Source organism: Boleophthalmus pectinirostris, unplaced genomic scaffold (genome assembly GCF_026225935.1).
Source record: "Boleophthalmus pectinirostris isolate CB_2022bp ecotype Guang Dong unplaced genomic scaffold, ASM2622593v1 HiC_scaffold_8, whole genome shotgun sequence".
Taxonomy (NCBI): domain Eukaryota; kingdom Metazoa; phylum Chordata; class Actinopteri; order Gobiiformes; family Gobiidae; genus Boleophthalmus; species Boleophthalmus pectinirostris.
In genome coordinates, this window is record NW_026571515.1 from 37,128,805 (window position 1) to 37,148,942 (window position 20,138).

The 20,138-nt window shown below is 38.5% G+C and overlaps 1 protein-coding gene across 1 annotated transcript in view; it reads left to right on the plus strand.

The window, feature by feature from the left end:
• The first annotated feature begins 5,705 nt into the window (after positions 1 to 5,705).
• Positions 5,706 to 20,138, plus strand: part of LOC110156316 (teashirt homolog 2) — a 155,035-nt gene continuing 140,602 nt past the window's right edge. The window contains exon 1 of the mRNA XM_055166486.1: positions 5,706 to 5,767. Coding sequence (XP_055022461.1) covers positions 5,728 to 5,767 — 40 coding nt within the window. The 5' untranslated portion in view covers positions 5,706 to 5,727. The remainder of the gene's footprint in view (positions 5,768 to 20,138) is intronic.

Below are 20,138 nucleotides of genomic sequence, written 5' to 3' on the forward strand. Positions count from 1 at the left end.
ACCGGGACTGGGACCGGGACTGGGACCGGCTCTGGTTTTGATGGATGGCTCCGGTTGAGGCCGAGTCCGGGGGAGGTCCGGGGTGCCACTATCGCGGCGCTGTGACTGACACGTACAAAGAGGCCAATGGAATATTATCAGGAAGCCATTTGTGAGCGCCGCTGTGAGGCTGTTGTCTTTCTCAAATGAAGTCATCCATCACCGCTCTTCATATTTGATCAGGTCATGAGCGGCTTTTAAAGAGAAACACACAGAGAGAACGAGGGGGGGAAGAGGGGGAGGAGGAGGAGAGATAGAGGACGAGAGAGGAGGATTGAGAGGACGAGAGTGTGTGAGAAAACAGGAGAAGGAGAGGGGGGAGAGAACAGGAAAGAGGAGGTATGAGAGAGGGAGAGAAGGAGAGAGAGCGAGAGGAAAAAGGAGGGGGAGAGAGGAGAGGATGAATGAGGAGGAGGAAGGAGAGTGAGGACTAAAGAGAGAGAGCAGGAGACAGAATTAGATGAGAGAAGTAGAGAGGAGAGGAGAAAGGAGGAGACATGGAGCGAGGAATAGAGAAAGAGGAAAAGAGAGAAGAGGGGAGGAGAGAAGGAAAGAGATTGAGAGGAAAAGGGAGAGAGGAGAGGACAGAGGAAAAAGAGAAAAAGACGAGGAAAGGAAAGATGAATAGTGGAGGAAAGGAGGAGACGTGGAGCGAGGAACAGAGAAAGAAGAAGAGAGAGGAGAGAGTGTAAGAGGAAAAAGGAGGAGGAGAAGAGATAGAGGACGAGAGAGGAGGGGGTGAGAGAGAGACGAGACGAGGATTGAGAGGAGGAGAGTGTGTGAGGAAAGAGGAGAAGGAGACGGGGAGAGGTGGAGAGAGAGAACAGGAGAGAGGAGGATTGAGAGGGGGAGAGAAGGAGGGAGAGAGGAGAGGAAAAAAAGGAGGAGGAAAGAGAGTGAGGATGACAGAGAGAGAGCAGGAGACAAAATTAGACGAGAGAATAGAGAGGTGGAGGAGAGGGGAAGAGAGACAATGAGGAAAGGAAAGATGAGTAGTGGAGAGGAGAGGAGGAGACATGGAATGAGGAACAGAAAAAGAAGGAGAGAAAGGAGAGAGTGGAGAGAGAGAGAAGAGAGGAGGTATGAGAGAGTGAGAGGAAAAAGAAGGGGGAGAGAGGAGAGGATGAACCGAGAAAGAAGGAGAGAGAGGAAAAGAAAGTGTGAGAGGAAAAAGAAGGAGGAGGAAAGAGAGTGAGGGCTAGAGAGAAAGAGCAGGAGATAGAAATAGATGAGAGGAGTAGAGGGACGGAGAAGAGAGGAGAGGATGGAGGAGGAAAGAGAGTGACGACGAGGAAAGGAAAGGAGAGTAGTGGAGAGGAGAGGAAAGGAGGAGACATGGAGCGAGGAACAGAGAAAGAAGAAGAGAGAGGAGAGAGTGAGAGGAAAAAGGAGGAGAAGGAGGAAAGAAAGTGAGGATGAGAGAGAGAGCAGGAGACAGATGAAGAAGTAGAGAGGTGGAAAAGAGGGGAAGAGAGGAGAGGATGGAGGAGGAGGAAAGAGAGAGAAGATGAGGAAAGGAAAGATGAGTAGTGGAGAGGAGAGGAAAGGAGGAGACATGGAGCGAGGAAGAGAGAAAGAAGGAGAAGAAGGTCCAGTGGAGAGGAGCATTTTGGAGTTTTGAAATAAAGTCTCATACCTCAATTTTTTTTATCTTTTTGTTCCTGTCTTCTACATAAATTATTATAAAATATCGGTCACAATAATATCGTGGATCATCACAAGAGACAAGAGTTATGATGCAGCAACAGCTAAAAAAACACAGAGGGAACTACATAGACCATGATCCTTTGCTTCATTTCAATGTAGACAACAAGAAGAAATAACAGTTCTAACACTTTTAAGTCTTTGGATTAAGTCTTGTCAAGGCATTTTAAGAGGAAAAAGTAGCATATTAACAGTTTTGTTCACCTTCACAAAATATCACAATAAATATCGTACCGTGAGATGTGTATCGTGAAAACATCGTACTGAGAGATTTGGATATTGTTACATCCTTAATCGTTAGCCTCTCCACCATATCGTGAGCTTTCCCACAATATTGCAATAAATATCGTACTGTGAGGTTCATACAGTGACGATATTGTATCCTGAGACTTGGATATCGTTACATCCCTACTCTCTTATTATTAAAATCCTCACAATTTTGCATATAGGCCACCAGTAAGTGGAAACTCCTTGTGTATTTAAGCAAATTGTCAGTGGTTACAATTGCGTATTTTACCTGGCGTTGTATTTTTTTTTCATTCACATTCTCATCTGACTAATGCCGGGTGTACACTGGACGATATTTTCGGTCGTGTCACTCAGCCCCAGCTTAAACTGTACGACCAAATCAGAGGGTTTAAAAGTTCACAGCTCACGAATCATGTTCTCACACTGAACGAACCGATGCTCGGATGCGACCTGCCTGCTCACACTGTACGTTCACATAACGACCGGAGTTGTCAAAGTTGTTGTTCCGGAAGTAGAAAACCACGAAGAAGAAAACCACGGAATTAGAAAACCACAGATGTGCGGAGACACAATGCTGAGCCACTTCTGTGTCCGCGCATGTGCAGTCTGCCAGATTCTGGCAAATCGGCTCGTGGAACAACTTCAACAGAGTGAAATCCTCACGAGAGGCGACTGGATTTCAAACAAGTTTGATTTTCTTGCGACCTACGAATGTCGATCGGGAGCTGGTCGTGAGTCATTAATCGGTTTTCTTTACCCCATGTAAACTACACGAAGCACGACACACGATGAAGCCAAAACTCGGCCCGATCCCCAAAACAGTCGCACGAGCAAAAAATCGGCTCAAAAAGGGTCAAAAATCGCACAGTGTACAAGTGTACGCCCGGCATAACTTTATCATGAACCTGTCCACCATGTGATGTCAAGAAGCTGTAGTTTTCAAGTGGCGCCACCTAGTGCCTCCTCTCAATTTCATTTCTTTCCAGTGACTAGATCAGGAATTGAAATACACTAGATGCTTTGCAAAAACCCCGGAAGTGTGAGTTCGGGCACCAGCCAATCAGCGAAGAGACAGACATTCTGTGTTGGCAACGATTCCTGAGATCACAGATTTAAAGCTGGAATAAAGAGAATGTTTGGTGAATTTTATCAAGGGGAAAGACGTTATTGTCCTTCTTCCTATGGGATTTGGCACATTACATACGTCACAACCAAATAGCAGCGTTTGGTTAAATAAAAACAGTACCCCCCCCACTGCGAACAAATCCTAATGCTGAGAGGTCAGACAGTTTCCACAAAGAGAAACCAGCTGGTGAATCAGGCGACCTTTTACATTTTGTTCAGTAGAGTTTAGCAATTCCAGGTCTGAAATCACCCAAATGATTCAAGTGAAGGTGTATGGAGTTTAAAAACACAGTGGAGCACTTCCTGTATTACTTGGGTAACCAGATTTTCAAACTAAAAAACTTGAACATCCCTGTTTTGGGTTGGTTCATAATAATAAAATTGTGAAACGAGTGCCTAATTAAGGAAAATTGTAGTCATATTTTGTGTTTTGGCGATTTTTAAGCATCTTTTCTGTATTTTATCAAAACAAATGACAATATACGAGTCTCTTTACTGTTTTCAGGGATCACAAATAGCAACACTTTGGACATTTCTTGGATAAAACTGGGACAAATCACTGGTTTTGTATAAATCTGAACAAAATCAGTGGACACAGCGCTCAAACCTGGGACTGTCCCGGGTAAATATGGACGTGTGGACAGTGTTGGGGAGTAACAGATTACATGTACCAGAGTTATGTAATCAGAGTACAAATTATGAGTAACTGTATTCAGTTACAGTTACTGTTTCAGTGAGTGGTAATTGGATTACAGTTACTTTGTTGAAATATATGGATTACATAGCGGTATTGTCCTGTTTTCACATTTTGGGCTAAATCCCTTATTTAAATTTTTTTTAATTTTTAGTAATTCCACTCATTGCCGCACACTAAACCAGGACTATAAACCAAGACTAAACCAAGACTAAAACCAAGACTAAACCAGGACTAAAACCAAGACTAAACCAGGACTAAAACCAAGACTAAACCAGGACTAAAACCAAGACTAAACCAGGACTAAAACCAAGACTAAACCAGGACTAAAACCAAGACTAAACCAGGACTAAAACAAGACTAAACCAGGACTAAAACCAAGACTAAACCAGGACTAAAACCAAGACTAAACCAGGACTAAAACCAAGACTAAACCAGGACTAAAACCAAGACTAAACCAGGACTAAAACCAAGACTAAACCAGGACTAAATCAGGATTGAACCATGGACTGAACCCAGGTCTAAACCAGGATTAAAACCAGGTCTAACCTAGATCTAAACCAGGACTAAACCAGGACTAAAACCAGGTCTAACCTAGATCTAAACCAGGTCTAAACCAGGACTAAACCAGGACTAAACCAGGACTAAAACCAGGTCTAAACCAGGGCTAAAACCAGGTCTAAAATAGATCTAAACCAGGACTAAAACAGGATTTAACAGGATGAAACCATTCTATCAATAATATTTTTAATACGGTTAAGGAAAGTCTGGGCTTTTTATTTTCTTTTATCAGACAAAACATCTTATGTTATGATTTCCTCGTCTTTGCTTCTCTACAGCAAATCAAGTAATCCAAAGTATTCAGATTACATTACTCACTTTAAGTAATTTAATGGATTACGTTACAAACTACATTTTGAGGTATGTAATCTGTAATCTGTCATCTGTAGGGGAATACATTTTAAAAGTAACCTTCCCAACACTGCGTGTGGACATCCTTTGCATTACGACGTGACATCACAAGGTGGAAGAGAGTGTTTCCAGTTTGAGAGAAGAACACAACTCCAGATTTTTGAGACAAGATAATCAGATAATCAGATCAGAAAATCGGGTAATACGGGCCCTTTAACGCTTTTCTGCGGGTTAAACGAAGTAGCCAGTAACATCACGTGTACTACTACTGTACGGACACGACCCGGCGCGTCTCCGTCTCCCCCAAACCTCATCCACAAACTTTATTCTTTGATCGTGGCGCAGGGCGGAAGCAGCGTGCGTGGAGGAACAAAGCCATCTCTCCCTCCTCTCCTCTTCTCTTCTCCTCTCCTCTCTCCCTCCTCCTCCTCCTCCTCCTCCTCGCGCTTTCTCTGGCCTCTGCGCCTTTAATAAACTCACGGTTATCTAGTGTAACAAATGTCTGCTGCCATCATCAAGTCCGGGCGAGGAGGGAGGAGTTTTTAATGTTCAGTTTGTTCTATGGATCGATGTTCGCTGCATCTGCTGGCATCGCGTCTCTCCCCTCGCCTGCACCGCGCGTAAATCCGCCACTACTGTAAAAAAGCGTCCGAGCGGGCACGATACCTGTTCTCACGGAGCCCCAAACAAAACAAAACGACTACTTTGAGTGACAAGCGTCGATCAGCCGTACGCGGATTCGGCGGAGGAGGCATGGTTCGCCCCCAGCGGCTGTGGTTGTTGTAGCGGGAGGAGGAGAGGAGCAGGACGGTGAGAGCTCGCTGCTTCGTCGGCTTCTTTTCGCGTGTGACCGGATCTTTTTTTTTTTTTTTTTTTCTTTTTTTTCTTGCCTCCGGAGAGCGAAGCGAGGAGACCCCCAAAGCGCGGCGGAAGACACGGACTCGAGAAGCGGTGTTTGCATGGACTATAGCCCGCATTCGCTCCGCACCTGAACCGCTACGACCATGCCTCGGAGGAAACAGCAAGCGCCGAAGAGGGCAGCTGGTAAGCCCGGTTCTTTTACCCACTAACATCGGTGTAATCTCCCGCTGATTTGGTTTAAATGTTTGTTTTTAGCTCCAAACTTTTACTTTTTCTCTTACGCTGCTTTTACGCACAGATACGCCACGAGTTTAATGTTTATATTCACACAAGTTTTAGTTTTCCCACAATTTTGTCTGTTTCCTCATTTTATTCCACAGCATTTAACCATCATTAATTCTGAATTTGTTGTATTTTACTTTAAAATAAGCTCAAATTTGTAGCTCACTTAAAATACGATGTAAGACTTTTGAGTTAAGCTAAAACAAAATAGTCACGTTTGTCAAATTTTGCGTCAAACTCTTAATTAAACGGTAAAATTGTGACACTTTTGGGTTAAAACAACAGCAGGTCGCTTCCCGTGTTACCCAAATGAGCTTAATTATTAAAACGATCCATTCAAATCCACGTCTTTACCGGATTAAACAGCGCAACTTCCCCGTAAACACCCTCCCGTGTTCCCGCACTCCCAGACAGCCCTTCCCCGCTGACTGATGATAAAGTTAGTGTTAAACTAATGTGTGGCTGTCGCTGCTCGTGGCGTGTGATTGGACGCAGCCGTGCAGGGGAAAAACGCGCTTGAAAGATGCTGAACTCTCCGTGAACTCTTCATAATCTTATGGACAAATGGAGAGCGCGTTACACTCGCTCACACACATAGGCTGCGCCATCCATCCATCGCTACCGCTGCCAGATACGAGGCCATTACGCACACATTTGAGCCAAGATACCATTTCTCCAGCTAATTTTCCCACAAAGATTGGCCCGTATTAGTTGCCTTAGAATGACTGTAAATAGCCCATACTGCTAAATCTGGCTTTTGTTCACTCCACTTTTCCTTACCAGTGATTGGAGATCCGAATCTTTTGGATACAAGGAGCATTTCTTAATTTAATATTTATTTATCTGACAGAAACCTCATTTTAACTACAAACTAATCACCGAGAGAAACGACCAAGGCTAAAATCTGTTTAAAACGTGTTTATAAATGTGAAATTAACCGTAATCTCCTTAAAATATTACACGAAAATAATAATAACAATGAATTATTACAAGGCCAGGTATGTTTTTAGCACACAAACCTCTCACTCACGTTTACTCCTCTAATCCTGCTGATTCTTCTGTTGTTTCAGCGTAAAAATGCATAGAAACTACAAAGAAAATTCTCGATTCTTTCCAACAGTTCACATCCAGGAACCGTTCCAAAGAGCCGACTCACGATTCTTTAGAGTAACGCTCGATTCTCGTGTTGTTTTTATGACTTCACAAACCCGAACTTGCATTTTTGCCTCTATTATCTACTTTACAATGACCGACCTTTATTATTTATGCTTATTTTCTGCTTCGTGTGCATAGGCCTGTCGCGATATCAGATTCAGTACGACGATATATCGCTACGGAAACATAACCCGATAAACGATAACACTGAAAGCACTTAGTATCAGTGACGCAAAAACCCTAAAGCAGGATTATCCAACTAAATCTGTCAGGAATTGAAGCAGCGTAAATATGTAAATACTGCAATTTAACACTGTATACATGTTATTATTTGACAAAGTAGCTCTACAGTTCTGATATTATGAAAAACATTACTACAAAAAATCCTTGTTAGTGCGAAAAAAGGTACACACAGTATTTATGGAGCCTGAAAAAGTCTAGCTCTTTCTGAATTACTCTACTACTGTATGTTTGTGTCTTGTTTTTATTCACAAATTTTGCCTTAGGTTTGTATTTTTGTTCGTTTTATCTTCCTTAGAATGACTGGACATACATCTCTCTCCTCGTAGCCCTTTTCCTCGCTGTAACGCTCGACGCTTGTGCTGTTTTTATTATTAATTTGCTGTCAAACGTTGAACTTGCGTCTCAAATCTGAAATACGGATTTGAGCGTTTTGATACTCGAAGATTTGGCCTTTGTCGTCTTCAGTGGTGGAAGGAGTACTCGAGTTTGATGCTTAAGTAAAAGTACAAGTACCGGAGCGAAGAAATACTCAAGTAAAAGTAAAAGTGTCACACGAGAAAGTAAAAGTATTAAAGTACCTGTTTAAAAATGCACGTAAAAAGTAATAAGTAAAAGTATTTCGCGCAGATTTTGAGATATAAAAGTGCAGTGATTTTGATATAATTTTGCAAAATTTTGTTCTTTAGAAACAATTGAATTGATTATTTTTTGTAGCTGTTTTTATTCTATACTACTACTTCATAGTAATAGTAGTAATAGTAGTAGTAAAAGTAAACCTGCAGCATTTTCAGCAAATCTCAAACTATAATACAAAATAATTTTACTTTTCAGTCGAGTTTAAAAATGTAGTAGAGTAGAAAGCACAGATACTTGCTCTCAAATGTAGTGAAGTAAAAGTAGAGTACAGTAAAGTACGGATACCTCATTTTTTAAAACATAAATAAAGTACTTTACTACTTTTACTTCGTTATATTCCACCACTGGTTGTCTTTTATTAGCTGTACTTTTTTGTATACGTTTTTATGCGTTTTGCAAATTTAAATACGCGTTTTTAAATCCTACCTGAAGTTGTGTTTTTATCTGTAACCTACAAACATATTTCCTGCTCAATTTGCTCTCGTAGCTAACACCATCCCCTCCTGTACACTTTCGTCACCAGTTTTACAATCATCGTTCGCGCCAAAACTTCAACCTTGAATTTGCGTTTTAAAATTACAACATACTTTTTTTTTGTTTTTGTTTTCTCCCTTTTCTTTTATTTATTTTTTTTCGAGCAATTTCCCGGATCAGCTCCAAACCCCAAAGTTATCAGTCTTTATTACGCGTGTGGATGTTGGGACCAGATGGCGATTGGAGCTTGCCAAATATTACCGTCCCTGTGTACCAGCTTAAGACAGTCAAATGCCTTATCTTTCTATACACACTCTCTCATATTCTCTGTCCTCTTTTCATTTGTGCAACCCAATCTGCCTTTTTTTTTCGTCTGGCTTTACAAAACGTTGCCCTTGTTTTTTTGTTTTTTTTTCTTTCTTTAAACGAACTTTCTGGTGCGTAAAAGGCCCATATTACGATATTTTCTGATCTGTGTTCTAATGTTGTTTCGTCGTCGCAAACGGACCCGGAATTGTGTTTTTTTGTTTGCGTATTTAGGCTGAGTTCTTCTCTCAAACTGCAAACGCGCTGTTCCACCTTGTGATGTCATGCGGTAATGCGGGAAGTGCTCCAGTGTGTTTTTAAATTTCACCTTCAGTAGAATCATTTAGAGAGTTTCAGCCCTAATTTCAGAGCTGCCAGTCTCTGAACTAAAGTGAAAGGAGCTGTTAATGTGAAAACTACTACATGACATCACAAGGTGGAACAAGGTGGAGCATTTTGAGGTTTGGAGATGCAGACAGACTAATAATAAATGATTACTCAAACATGAATGAAACAAAACGCAACTCCAGGTCTGTTTTGATGAGGAATCAACATTCTAACATGACTTAAAGTTCATTTGTTGTAATATAAAATCTTTAAGACACTGCAAAGTAAATAAAATACATAATTGTAACACTGATAGTTTCCTTAAATACACACTTTGTGCAGTTATGAAATCATTGAGCATTTCAGGAAGTTTCAGCTTACTGGTATACTCAGAGGCAGTGCTATCATTAGGCAAAATTAGTCGGCTGCCAAGGGGCCCCAAACTTGGAGGGGCCCCCAACCAATTTCCCTCAGTGCCACTAATGGCCGAGACCTCAGAGCAATTTGATTTTCTCTTAATATGACATTAAACGAGAGTAGTTTACTTTGAAACAACAATCATAAGAAAAATAATAATCATCATATGTAATGGATGTAAATAAAAATTTAACTGTACTTGCAAAAAAAAAACAAAAAACAACTTCTTTCAGTTCTGGTTATCTCCTCTTCTCCTCCTTTCCTTTCCTACATGAAAAAGTAAAAGTACGTAAAAAGTAATAAGTAAAAGTATACCGTGCAGATTTTCAGATATAAAAGTGCAGTGATTTGGATATAATTTTGCAAAATTTTGTGCTTTAGAAACAAGAGAATCGATTGTTTTTTGCAGCTGTTTTTATTCTGTACTACTACTTAATAGTAGTAATAGTAGTAGTAATAGTAACCCTGAAGTGTTTTCAGCAGGTCTCAAACTATAATAAAAAATACTTTTACTTTTCAGTCCAAATCAAAAATGTAGTGGAGCAGAAAGCCAAGATACCTGTAGTTTACTTTGAAACAATAATCATAAGAAAAATAATCATAATCATATGTAATGGATGTAAACAAAAATGTAATTGTACTTGCAAAAAAAAAAAATAAAAAAAATAAAACTACTTTCAGTTCTGGTTATCTCCTCTTCTCCTCCTTTCCTTTCCTACATGAAAAAGTAAAAGTATTAAAGGAATGTACGTAATAAGTAAAAGTATATCGTGCAGATTTTCAGATATAAAAGTGCAGTGATTTTGATATAATTATGCTGAATTTTGTTCTTTAGAAACAACTGAATCGATGTTTTTTTGTAGCTGTTTTTAAGCTATACTACTACTTAATAGTAATAGTAGTAGTAGTAATAGTAGTAGTAATCAGCAGGTCTCAAACTATAATAAAAAATAGTTTTACTTTTCAGTACAAATCAAAAATGTAGTGGAGCAGAAAGCCAAGATACCTGTAGTTTACTAAAGTAGTTTACTTTGAAACAATAATCATAAGAAAAATAATCATAATCTTATGTAATGGATGTAAACAAAAATGTAATTGTACTTGCAAAAAAAAAAAAACTACTTTCAGTTCTGGTTATCTCTTCTTCTCCTCCTTTCCTTTCCTACGTGAAAAAGTAAAAGTATTAAAGAAATGTACGTAATAAGTAAAAGTATATCGTGCAGATTTTCAGATATAAAAGTGCAGTGATTTTGATAAAAGTTTGCAAAATTTTGTTCTTTAGAAACAATTGAATTGATTGTTTTTTGTAGCTGTTTTTATTCTATACTACTACTTCATAGTAATAGTAGTAGTAGTAATAGTAGTAATAATAGTAGTAATCAGCAGGTCTCAAACTATAATAAAAAGTACTTTTACTTTTCAGTACAAATCATAAATGTAGTGGAGCAGAAAGCCAAGATACCTGTAGTTTACTTTGAAACAATAATCATAAGAAAAATAATCATAATCATATGTAATGGATGTAAACAAAAATGTAATTGTACTTGCAAAAAAAAATAAAAAAAAACGACTTTCAGTTCTGTTTATCTAGTAGACGACCAAAGAAGACAAGTTTCTAATCGACCATAATTCAGACAAATAGAAATGTGTGTGTCTCAAAGAATAATGGGGAAAAACAGACAACAAATATATTAAAAAAACAAAACAAAACAAAAAAACGGTGCATTATAGTGAGGGCCCCAAACTCAAAAATTCACCTAGGGCCCCCGAATGAGTAACTCCACCACTGGGTATACTTGTAACTTCTCTGGTGGAGGGTCTGCCACCTGCTCGTCTCCATGAACACGCCACAGTTTTGTCTCCACAGTATGAAAAGAAATGAGGTAATCGCTATGGAGACAGGTTAATGGTCAGATCTATGGAGAAGCAAGTCTGGACATGGGAAGAATTCATGTTTTTTAAGGTATTTTTGAGCTATAAAACCGATTTAATTTAACAAAAACAACGGAAATATGTTTAGCTGTCACCATACTGAATGAAAACTGTAAATTTTTTGTTTAATTCTTACACTTTGACGGAGAAATCCAGAATTTCATTAAGCTGTATAATGACAATAAAGACTTTCTATTCCAGTCTGTTCTATTTAATGCTGTACTTTGGAACAATCCAGGCAAAGAAATAACATCTCAAGCGAGTATTTTAGAATGAAACAAAACACAACTCCTGAAATATATGTTTGTGATGAGGAAACAACATTATAACAGATCAGAACATAGCGTCACATCGGCGTTTTAAACCTACGAACGAACACGAAGCACAACTCCGGTTACGTTTCCGAGAAGATACCGTCGCTGTAACGCAACTTAAAGCTCACGAGAGTCAATTTGAGCGTAAAACGGCCCCCTTTTCAGTGATCCTTTTCGCCCGTTCTGTTCTCTAAGTATGTCAAGTCTGGAGAGGACACAGCTTTCTTCCAAGAGACTTTCTTCATTGTTGAGGTAATTGTCTCCTCTCTTGACAGCAGCATTCGTCAGTAGCTTAATGGTCAATCAAAAGTTGGCAGCCAAAGTGTTTTCATTCTTTCCTATGCACTACATTAGGAATAGTTCATCAAAATGTCGCGCGGTAATGGCTACGAAGAGTTCATGACTGACTGATCCAGTGTCTGTGTGTGCGCGTGGAGAAAATTAACAGCTCTGCGCCGGAGATGTGGGCTCGCAGATAAACAAATTGTGCATTAATATTTCATCTTGAAGACCTGAGATGTGCTATCAAACCGGGGAGTGTTCTGAGGCTGCGTTGTCATTTTTTAGCCCCGCTCCTCCCTCCCTCCTTCCCTCCTTTCTTTCTTTCTCCCTCCTTTCTCCCTTTCTTCTATCCTCGTTTCTCCCCGCTTTCCCGCTTTTGTGTTTTTTACCTTCGGAGACGCTTCCCTCTCTCCTTCCTTCCCTCCTTTCTCCTCCTCTGATGCGTCCCTCCTTCTCTTCCTCCACCTCCCACGATGCTTCCCTCTCTCTTCCTCCCTCCCCACGTCTCTGCTTCCTCTCCTCCCTCCTTCCTCTTTCCTTCACTCCCCTCCTACCTGCTGCACCTCGCGAGACGCTTCCCTCGCTCCTCCCTTTCTCTCACCTCTTCTCCTCCTTCTCTGCCACCCCTCGTCTCCTTGCTTCTCTCCTCTTCCCTCCGTTCTTCTCTTCTACCTCGTCCCCTCAAGATGCTCCCTTCCTCTCTTTCTCCCTTTCTTTCCTCTCCTCTCCTCCCTCTCTTTCTTCTTCCCCCGTTTACCTCCACCTCTCGAGACACTTCTTCTCCACCTCCCCGGACGCTCCCTTCACGTCACGTCGTCCTCCCCCCTCTCTCTCTCTCTCTTCTCCTCCGTCCCCCTCTCTCCTCCCCTCCATCCCCCTCTCCCTCCCTCCGTCGAGCGGTGAGGGCTGTGTGCAGCTGTAACTCATTTGGCTTGATGACTTTACCGGGGTTACAGAGAGTGACGACAAATTGATTACCTGGCAGCGCGAGAATAGAGAGAATAGAGAGAGGGAGAGAGACGGGGCTGACAGTCATGTTATAATAATATGTTTAATGATGTGTGGAGGGAACAACGGAGAGAGGACGACTGAACGCAGGAGATGCAAAAGGAATCAGGATTTTTTTTTTCTCTTTCTTTTCATTTCGGTTTCTTAAAGATGCAGGACGTGGTTGCCTTGACGGTTTTGACGCGATGTTGATGCTGTCCGTCACTGTCCGAAACACACCGAGTTCGCTGAAATTGTCGGATTCAATTCCGTAGGTCAGATCGTAATATCGAAAAACGTCAAAGTTTTTTAAATTTATTTATTTATTTATTTGTACAGATCTAAACTAGGCCTGTCACAATAATTACGATATTGTTCAATCTATGAAACGTGAAACAGTAAATGCTTTTGCTCATGATGATAAAGAGATAAAGATGTAGGACCGGGTTTCGGTGACAATTCTGAACCGATTTTGATGTTGTCCAACACGGTTCGAAACACATTTAGTTTGCTGAAATGAACAGATTTCGTAGGTCAGATTGTAATATCGAAAAATGTTCAATATATGAAACCTGGACCAGTATATTTTTTTGCTCAGTATTTATCATGTGTACATTTTCTTCTAGTGTGAAGGTTTTGGAGATTTTATATAGTTTTGGTTCATTTTTGGTTTTAATGTTTGGTTAATCTTGTGGAATCAAGCTTTTTTTTCTTTTCATTTCGGTTTCTTAAAGATGCAGGACGTGGTTGCCTTGACGGTTTTGACGCGATGTTGACGTTGTCCGTCACTGTCTGAAACACACTGAGTTCGCTGAAATTGACAGACTCAGTTTCGTTGGTCAGATCCTAACATCGAAAAATGTCAAATTGCGATTTTTCTCAGGTTTTTTGTACAGATTTAAACTAGGCCTGTCACAATAATTGCGATATTGTTCAATCTATGAAACCTGGAAGAGTATATTTCTTTATTCAGAATTTATCGTGTGTGCATTTTCTTCACAATAGTGTGGAGGTTTTTGAGATTTAATATAGTTTTGAGTTGTTTTTCTTTTCATTTTGGTCTCTTGAAGAAGCAAGACCTGGTTTTGGTGACCATTTTGACACTGAGTTCACTGAAATTGACAGATTCAGTTTCGTAGATCAGATCGTAATATCAAAAAATGTCAAATTGTGATTTTTCTCTAGCTTTTTTTTTTGGAGTTTGTACAGATCTAAATTAGGACTGTCACAATAATTATGATATCATTCAATATATGAAACATGGAACTGTACTTTTTTTTTTTGTCAGTGTTTATCATGTTGATCGTGTTGATTTTTGGTTTTAATCTTTAGTTAATCTTGCGTAAAGAACAACGGAGACCGTTCTCTCTCCATTTCAGTTTCTTAAAGATGCAGGACGTGGTTTCGGTGACGGTTTTTGAAGCGATTTTGATGTTGTCCGTCACTGTCCGAAACACACTGAGTTCGCTGAAATTGATGGATTCAGTTTCGTTGGTCAGATCGTAATATCGAATTGTCATTATTGCAATTGTGATTTTTTTTTTTCCTGAAATTTGAGTTTGTACAGATCTAAACTAGGTGGTTCGAAACACACCGAGTTCGCTGAAATTGTCGGATTCAATTCCGTAGGTCAGATCATAATATCAGAAAAAATGTCGAATTGTGATTTTTCAGTTTTTTTTTCTGAAATTTGAGTTTGTACAAATCTAAACAAGGCCTGCTACAATAATTACGATATTGTTCAGTATATGAAATGTGAAACAGTAAATGTTTTTGCTCAAGATGATAAAACAGGACCAACATTCCTGCACCAAAATGTAGGACCTGATTTTGGTGACGATTCTGAACTGATTTTGAGGTTGTCCGACACAGTCTGAAACACACGGAGTTCACTGAAATTGACGGATTCAGTTTCGTAGGTCAGATGGAATTGTGATTTTATGCGATTGCGATTTTTTTTTTTTTTGCATTTTCTTTTTCTGAAATCTGAGTTTGTGCAGATCTAAACTAGGCCTGTCACAATAATTACAGTGGAACAGTATATTTGACTTTATACTATAATGGAACAGTATATTTAATTTATTTCCCCAACACTGTCCCGTATTTCAGCCAATCTCATCTGGTCACCCGAGTTGTCCGTCACGGTTCAAAACACATCAAATTTGCTGAAATTGCCAAATTCAGTTTCGGAGGTCAGATCGTAATATCGAAAAATGTTGAATTACAATTTTTCTCAGTTTTTTTTTTTTAGTCCAGAAGACTTGGCAGAAAGACGCGCTTTGTGTTGCATTTTTGTATGAAAAGAGCTCTAGAAATAAAGTTTGATTTGATTTGAGAGATTGAATATGTATATATAGTATAGTTTTTTTTGCTCAGTATTTATTATGTGTAAATTTTCTTCACAATAGTGTGAAGGTTTTTAAGATTCCATATAGTTTTGAGTTGTATCTGGATTTTGCTTGATTTTTAGATTTAATGTTTGGTTAATCTTGTGATGTGTGGAGGGAACAACGGAGAGAGGACGACTGAACTCAGGAGATGCAAAAGGAATCAGGATTTTTTTTTTTCTTTTCATTTCGGTTTCTTAAAGATGCAGGACGTGGTTTCGGTGACGGTTTTGACTCGATTTTGATGTTGTCCGTTACTGTTACACTGAAACACATGGAGTTCGCTGAAATTGACGACTTGCGATTTTTTATTTATTTTTTCCCTGAAATTTGAGTTTGTACAGAATCTAAACTAGGCGGTTCGAAACACATTGAGTTTGCTGAAATAGCTGGATTCAGTTTTGTAAGTCAGATCCTAATGTTGAAAAATGTCAAATTGCGATTATTTTTTTTTGTACAAATCTGAACTAGGCCTGTCACAATAATTATGATATTGTTCAATATATGAAGTGTGGAACAGTATATGTTTTTGCTCATGATGATAAAGAGATAAAGATGTAGGACCGGGTTTTGGTCACAATTCTGAACTGATTTTGATGTTGTCTGTCGTGGTTCGAAATTGGTCAGATTGTAATATTGAAAAATGTTTCTCAGTTTCTCAGAAACCTGGAACAGTATATTTCTTTGCTCAGTATTTATCGTGTGCACATTTTCTTCACAATAATGTGGAGGTTTTTGAGATTCCATATAGTTTTGAGTTGTTTTTCTTTTCGTTTTGGTCTCTTAAAGATGCAGGACCTGGTTTCAGGAATTGTTTTTGCTCATGATGATAAAGAGATGCAGGACCTGATTTCGGTGACGATTCTGAACCGATTTTGATGTTTTCCATCATGGTTCGAAACACATTTAGTTTGCTGTAATTGATGGATTTCATAGGTCAGATTGTAATATCAAAAAATGTTTCTCAGGGGTTTTTTTTCTTCTGAAATCTGAGTTTGTACAGATCTAAACTGGACCTGTCATAATAATTACGATATTGTTCAATATAGGAAACCTGGAACAGTACATTTTTTGCTCAGTATTTATCGTGTTGATTGTCGATTTTTGGTTTTAATGTTTGGTTAATCTTGCGATGTGCATAAAAAACAATGAAGAGAGGACGACTGAACGCAGGAGATGCAAAAGGAATCAGGATTTTTTTTTTCTTTTCATTTCGGTCTCTTAAAGATGCAGGACTTTGTGTTGGTGACGATTCTAAACCGATTTTGCTGTTGTCCGACTTGGTTCAAAACACAGTGAGTTCACTGAAACTGCCGCCATATCAAATGTCAAAAAATGTCGAATTCGTCCAGAAGAATTAACAAAAAGACTGAAATCTGAGTTTGTTGTTGTCTATCATGGTCCAAAACACATTGAGTTTGCTGAAATTGCTGGATTCAGTTTCGTAGGTCAGATCATAATATCGAATTGTGATTTTTTATTTATTTTTTTCCTGAAGTATGAGTTTGTACATCTATCATCTATCTAAACTAGGTCACTGTAATTATGATGTCGTTCAGTATATGAAACCTGGAACAGTATATTTTTTTGCTCAGTATTTATCCCTCCCCATCCCAAATTTCAGCCAATCTCATCTGGTCGCCCTAGTTGTCCGTCATGGTTCGAAACACATTGAATTTTCTGAAATTGCTGGATTCAATTTCACAGGTTAGATTGTAAAAATATCAAATTGCGATTTTTTCTCTTTTTTTTTTTATCCAGAAGAATTGACAGAAAAACTAAATATGTATATATGGTGTAGTTTTTTTGCTCAGTATTTATCATGTGTACATTTTCTTTGGAATAGGGTGGAGGTTTTTGAGATTTCATAGTTTTGAGTTGTATTTGGGTTCATTTGAATTTTTGATTGATTTTTGGTTTCAGTGTTTAGTTAATTTTGTGATCAGGCTCAGGCAAACACATGGAGTTCGCTGAAATTTCCAGATTCAGTTTCATAGATCAGATCATAATATAGGAAAATGTTGAATTGCAATTTTTCTCAGTTTTTTTTTTTTTTTTTCTGTTTGTACAGCTCTAATCTAGGCCTGTCACAGTAATTACAATACCGTTCAATATATGAAACGTGGAACAGTATATTTCTTTGCTCAGTATTTATGGTGTGTACATTTTCTTCACAAAAGTGTGGAGGTTTTTGAGATTTCTTATAGTTTTGAGTTGAATCTGGGTTTTTCTTTTTATTTCAGTCTCTTAAAGATGCAGGACCTAGTTTGACGGTTTTGAGACGATTTTGATGTTGTCCATCATGGTTCGAAACACTGAGTTCGCTGAAATTGCCGGATTCAGTTTTGTAGGTCAGAACGTAAAATCGAAAAATGACAAATTGCGATTTTTCTCAGTTTTTTTTTCTTTTTTCTGTAATTTCAGTTTGTACAAATCTAAACTAAGCCTGTCACAATAATTCCGATATTGTTCAATATATGAAACCTGGAACAGTCTCTTTTTTTTGCTCAGTATTTATCGTGTACATTTTCCTCATTTTCTGGGGGGTTTTGAGATTTCATATAGTTTGCAGTTGTATCTGGGTTCAGTTGAATTTTTGGTTGATTTTTGGGTTTAATGTTTTTTTAGTCGGAAAAGAAAAATGAAGAGAGGACGACTGAATGGAGGAATCCGTTTTTTAATTCCGGGTTTTGGAGACAATTTTGCAAAACTTTTTAATTTTGTCCATCATGGTTCAAAACAAATTGCGTTTGCTGAAATGACCGGATTCTATTTCGTAAGTCAGATCATAACAGGGCTGAAGGATCGAGAATTGCGATTACATTTGCATTAATTTTTTTTTTAACAATTGGAGTCAACAGTTCAGTGCGTCCAGAAGATTTGACAAAAAAGACTGAAATCTGAACTGACAAACTAAAACAAGAATCACATTTTGGAGCATGTTTGTACACATCTAAACTTGAAATAGATCGTTGGACTTTTTTTGGACTTTTTAGCGCATCGGCTGTCGACCTTAAATCTCCAGCACAGGTCCATATTTTGATTTTGTCGATATGATTAGGCCGTCACGATAATTACAAAAGCTGGAACAATATATTTTTTGGTGCTCAGTATTTATCGTGTGTACTTTTTCTCTGCAGCAGTGAGGAAATATTTGCCATTTGTTTGATTTTGTCCGTCATGGTTGAAAACAATATTGGTAAAATTTGCTGGATTCACTTTCATTCAGATCTCTACCTTCTTCCTTCACTTCCAATGATGCTTCCCTCTCTCTCTACCTCCTCTCTTCCTTCCCTTTCTCCTTTTTTGACCTCCACCTTCCCAAATACTCGCCTCTTGTCCTCCCTCCTTCCCCTTCCTCCCTCCATCTCCTTTTCTTTCATGATTCGAAAACACATCTTACCGAAATGGGCTGGATTCAGTTTCGTAGGTCAGATCACAATATGGCTGAAGGTTTTCGGAAAATTTCCAATTTTCTGACACACATTGCGATTACATTTGCGATTCATGTTTTTTTCATAATGGGATTGTGTTCAGAGTTTAGATTTTAAAGACGAATTGGCAAAAAGACTGAATGATTTGATTTGATGATACAGTATCGATATATCGTGGCCTGCTGTATCGATATATTGCCAAGAGTTTTATTTTTTTTTTTTGTATATTTGATTATATTATTACGCAAAATAAAAATCTTAAAAAAGCCATGAAAAAACTTTGGCGCTGTTATAATATGAAGAATTAAAATTTAAAAATGCTTAATATGTCACCAAACCCCAAAGGATCATGGTCTATGTAGTTCCCTCTATTTTTAACTATAGCTGCACCATAGTTGTATAGCACAAGTCATACATAAAGTCATTCCAAGTGCTTTACACGTTAAGAAAGACTCTGAAATCACAAAGAAAGACATAAAAAACACATAACTATTAATTTAAGAAAAAAAGACTTTCAGTTCAATCCGTTGTGATGGTCCACGATATTGTTGTGAGACTTTCAACGATACGATATTACGATATTTTGGTTACTGTTCCATCCGTAGTCATGTGTGGAGAGAAGTTCCAACAAATTCCATCAGCCAAATCAGTACAAAATATATATAATAACTTACCATAGCATTTTAATACTTCAACTCTGATATTAAGGAAAATATTTGATACTTCACAGATTTTCAATACCACAATGATAAAAAAAAAACATTCTAAAACTGTTCAGGAAAGGTCTCACTTGGTCTTATTGATTTAGTTTTCAGTTTTGATTCGAAGGGATGTAACAATAACCGAAATATCGTGATATCGTATCGTCAAAGGTCTCACAGTAATATCGTGGACTGTCGCACTTTATTAAATTGCAAGTTCTTCTTTGCTTAAATGCAGTGTGGAAACTACAGAATGACCCTTTGTTCCATTTCAATGAAGAAATAACTGTTATAAAGAACTTTTCTATCTTAATTCTTTGGACTGTGACACTAATTTAGTCCAAAAGGCTTGTCACGACTTTATAAAAGGAAAAAAGTAGCATTTATTCAGTTCTGTTTGCACCTCCACAATATTGCAATAATATTAGGGATGCAACGATATCGAAATCTCACAGAACGATATTATCATGATATGCATCTGCGGTACGATATTTATTGTGAATATTTTCAAGAGGCTAATATAATTGTAGATAGGACATTTTTTTGCTTTTAAAATACCATAACAAGATTTTGGTGTGAATTATTTCCATCATAATCCCAAGAATAGAGGCTTTGCACCGTCACGTGTCTCCCATGGCAACGGTACCTACGCCGCCATGACACCGGGCACGCTATGT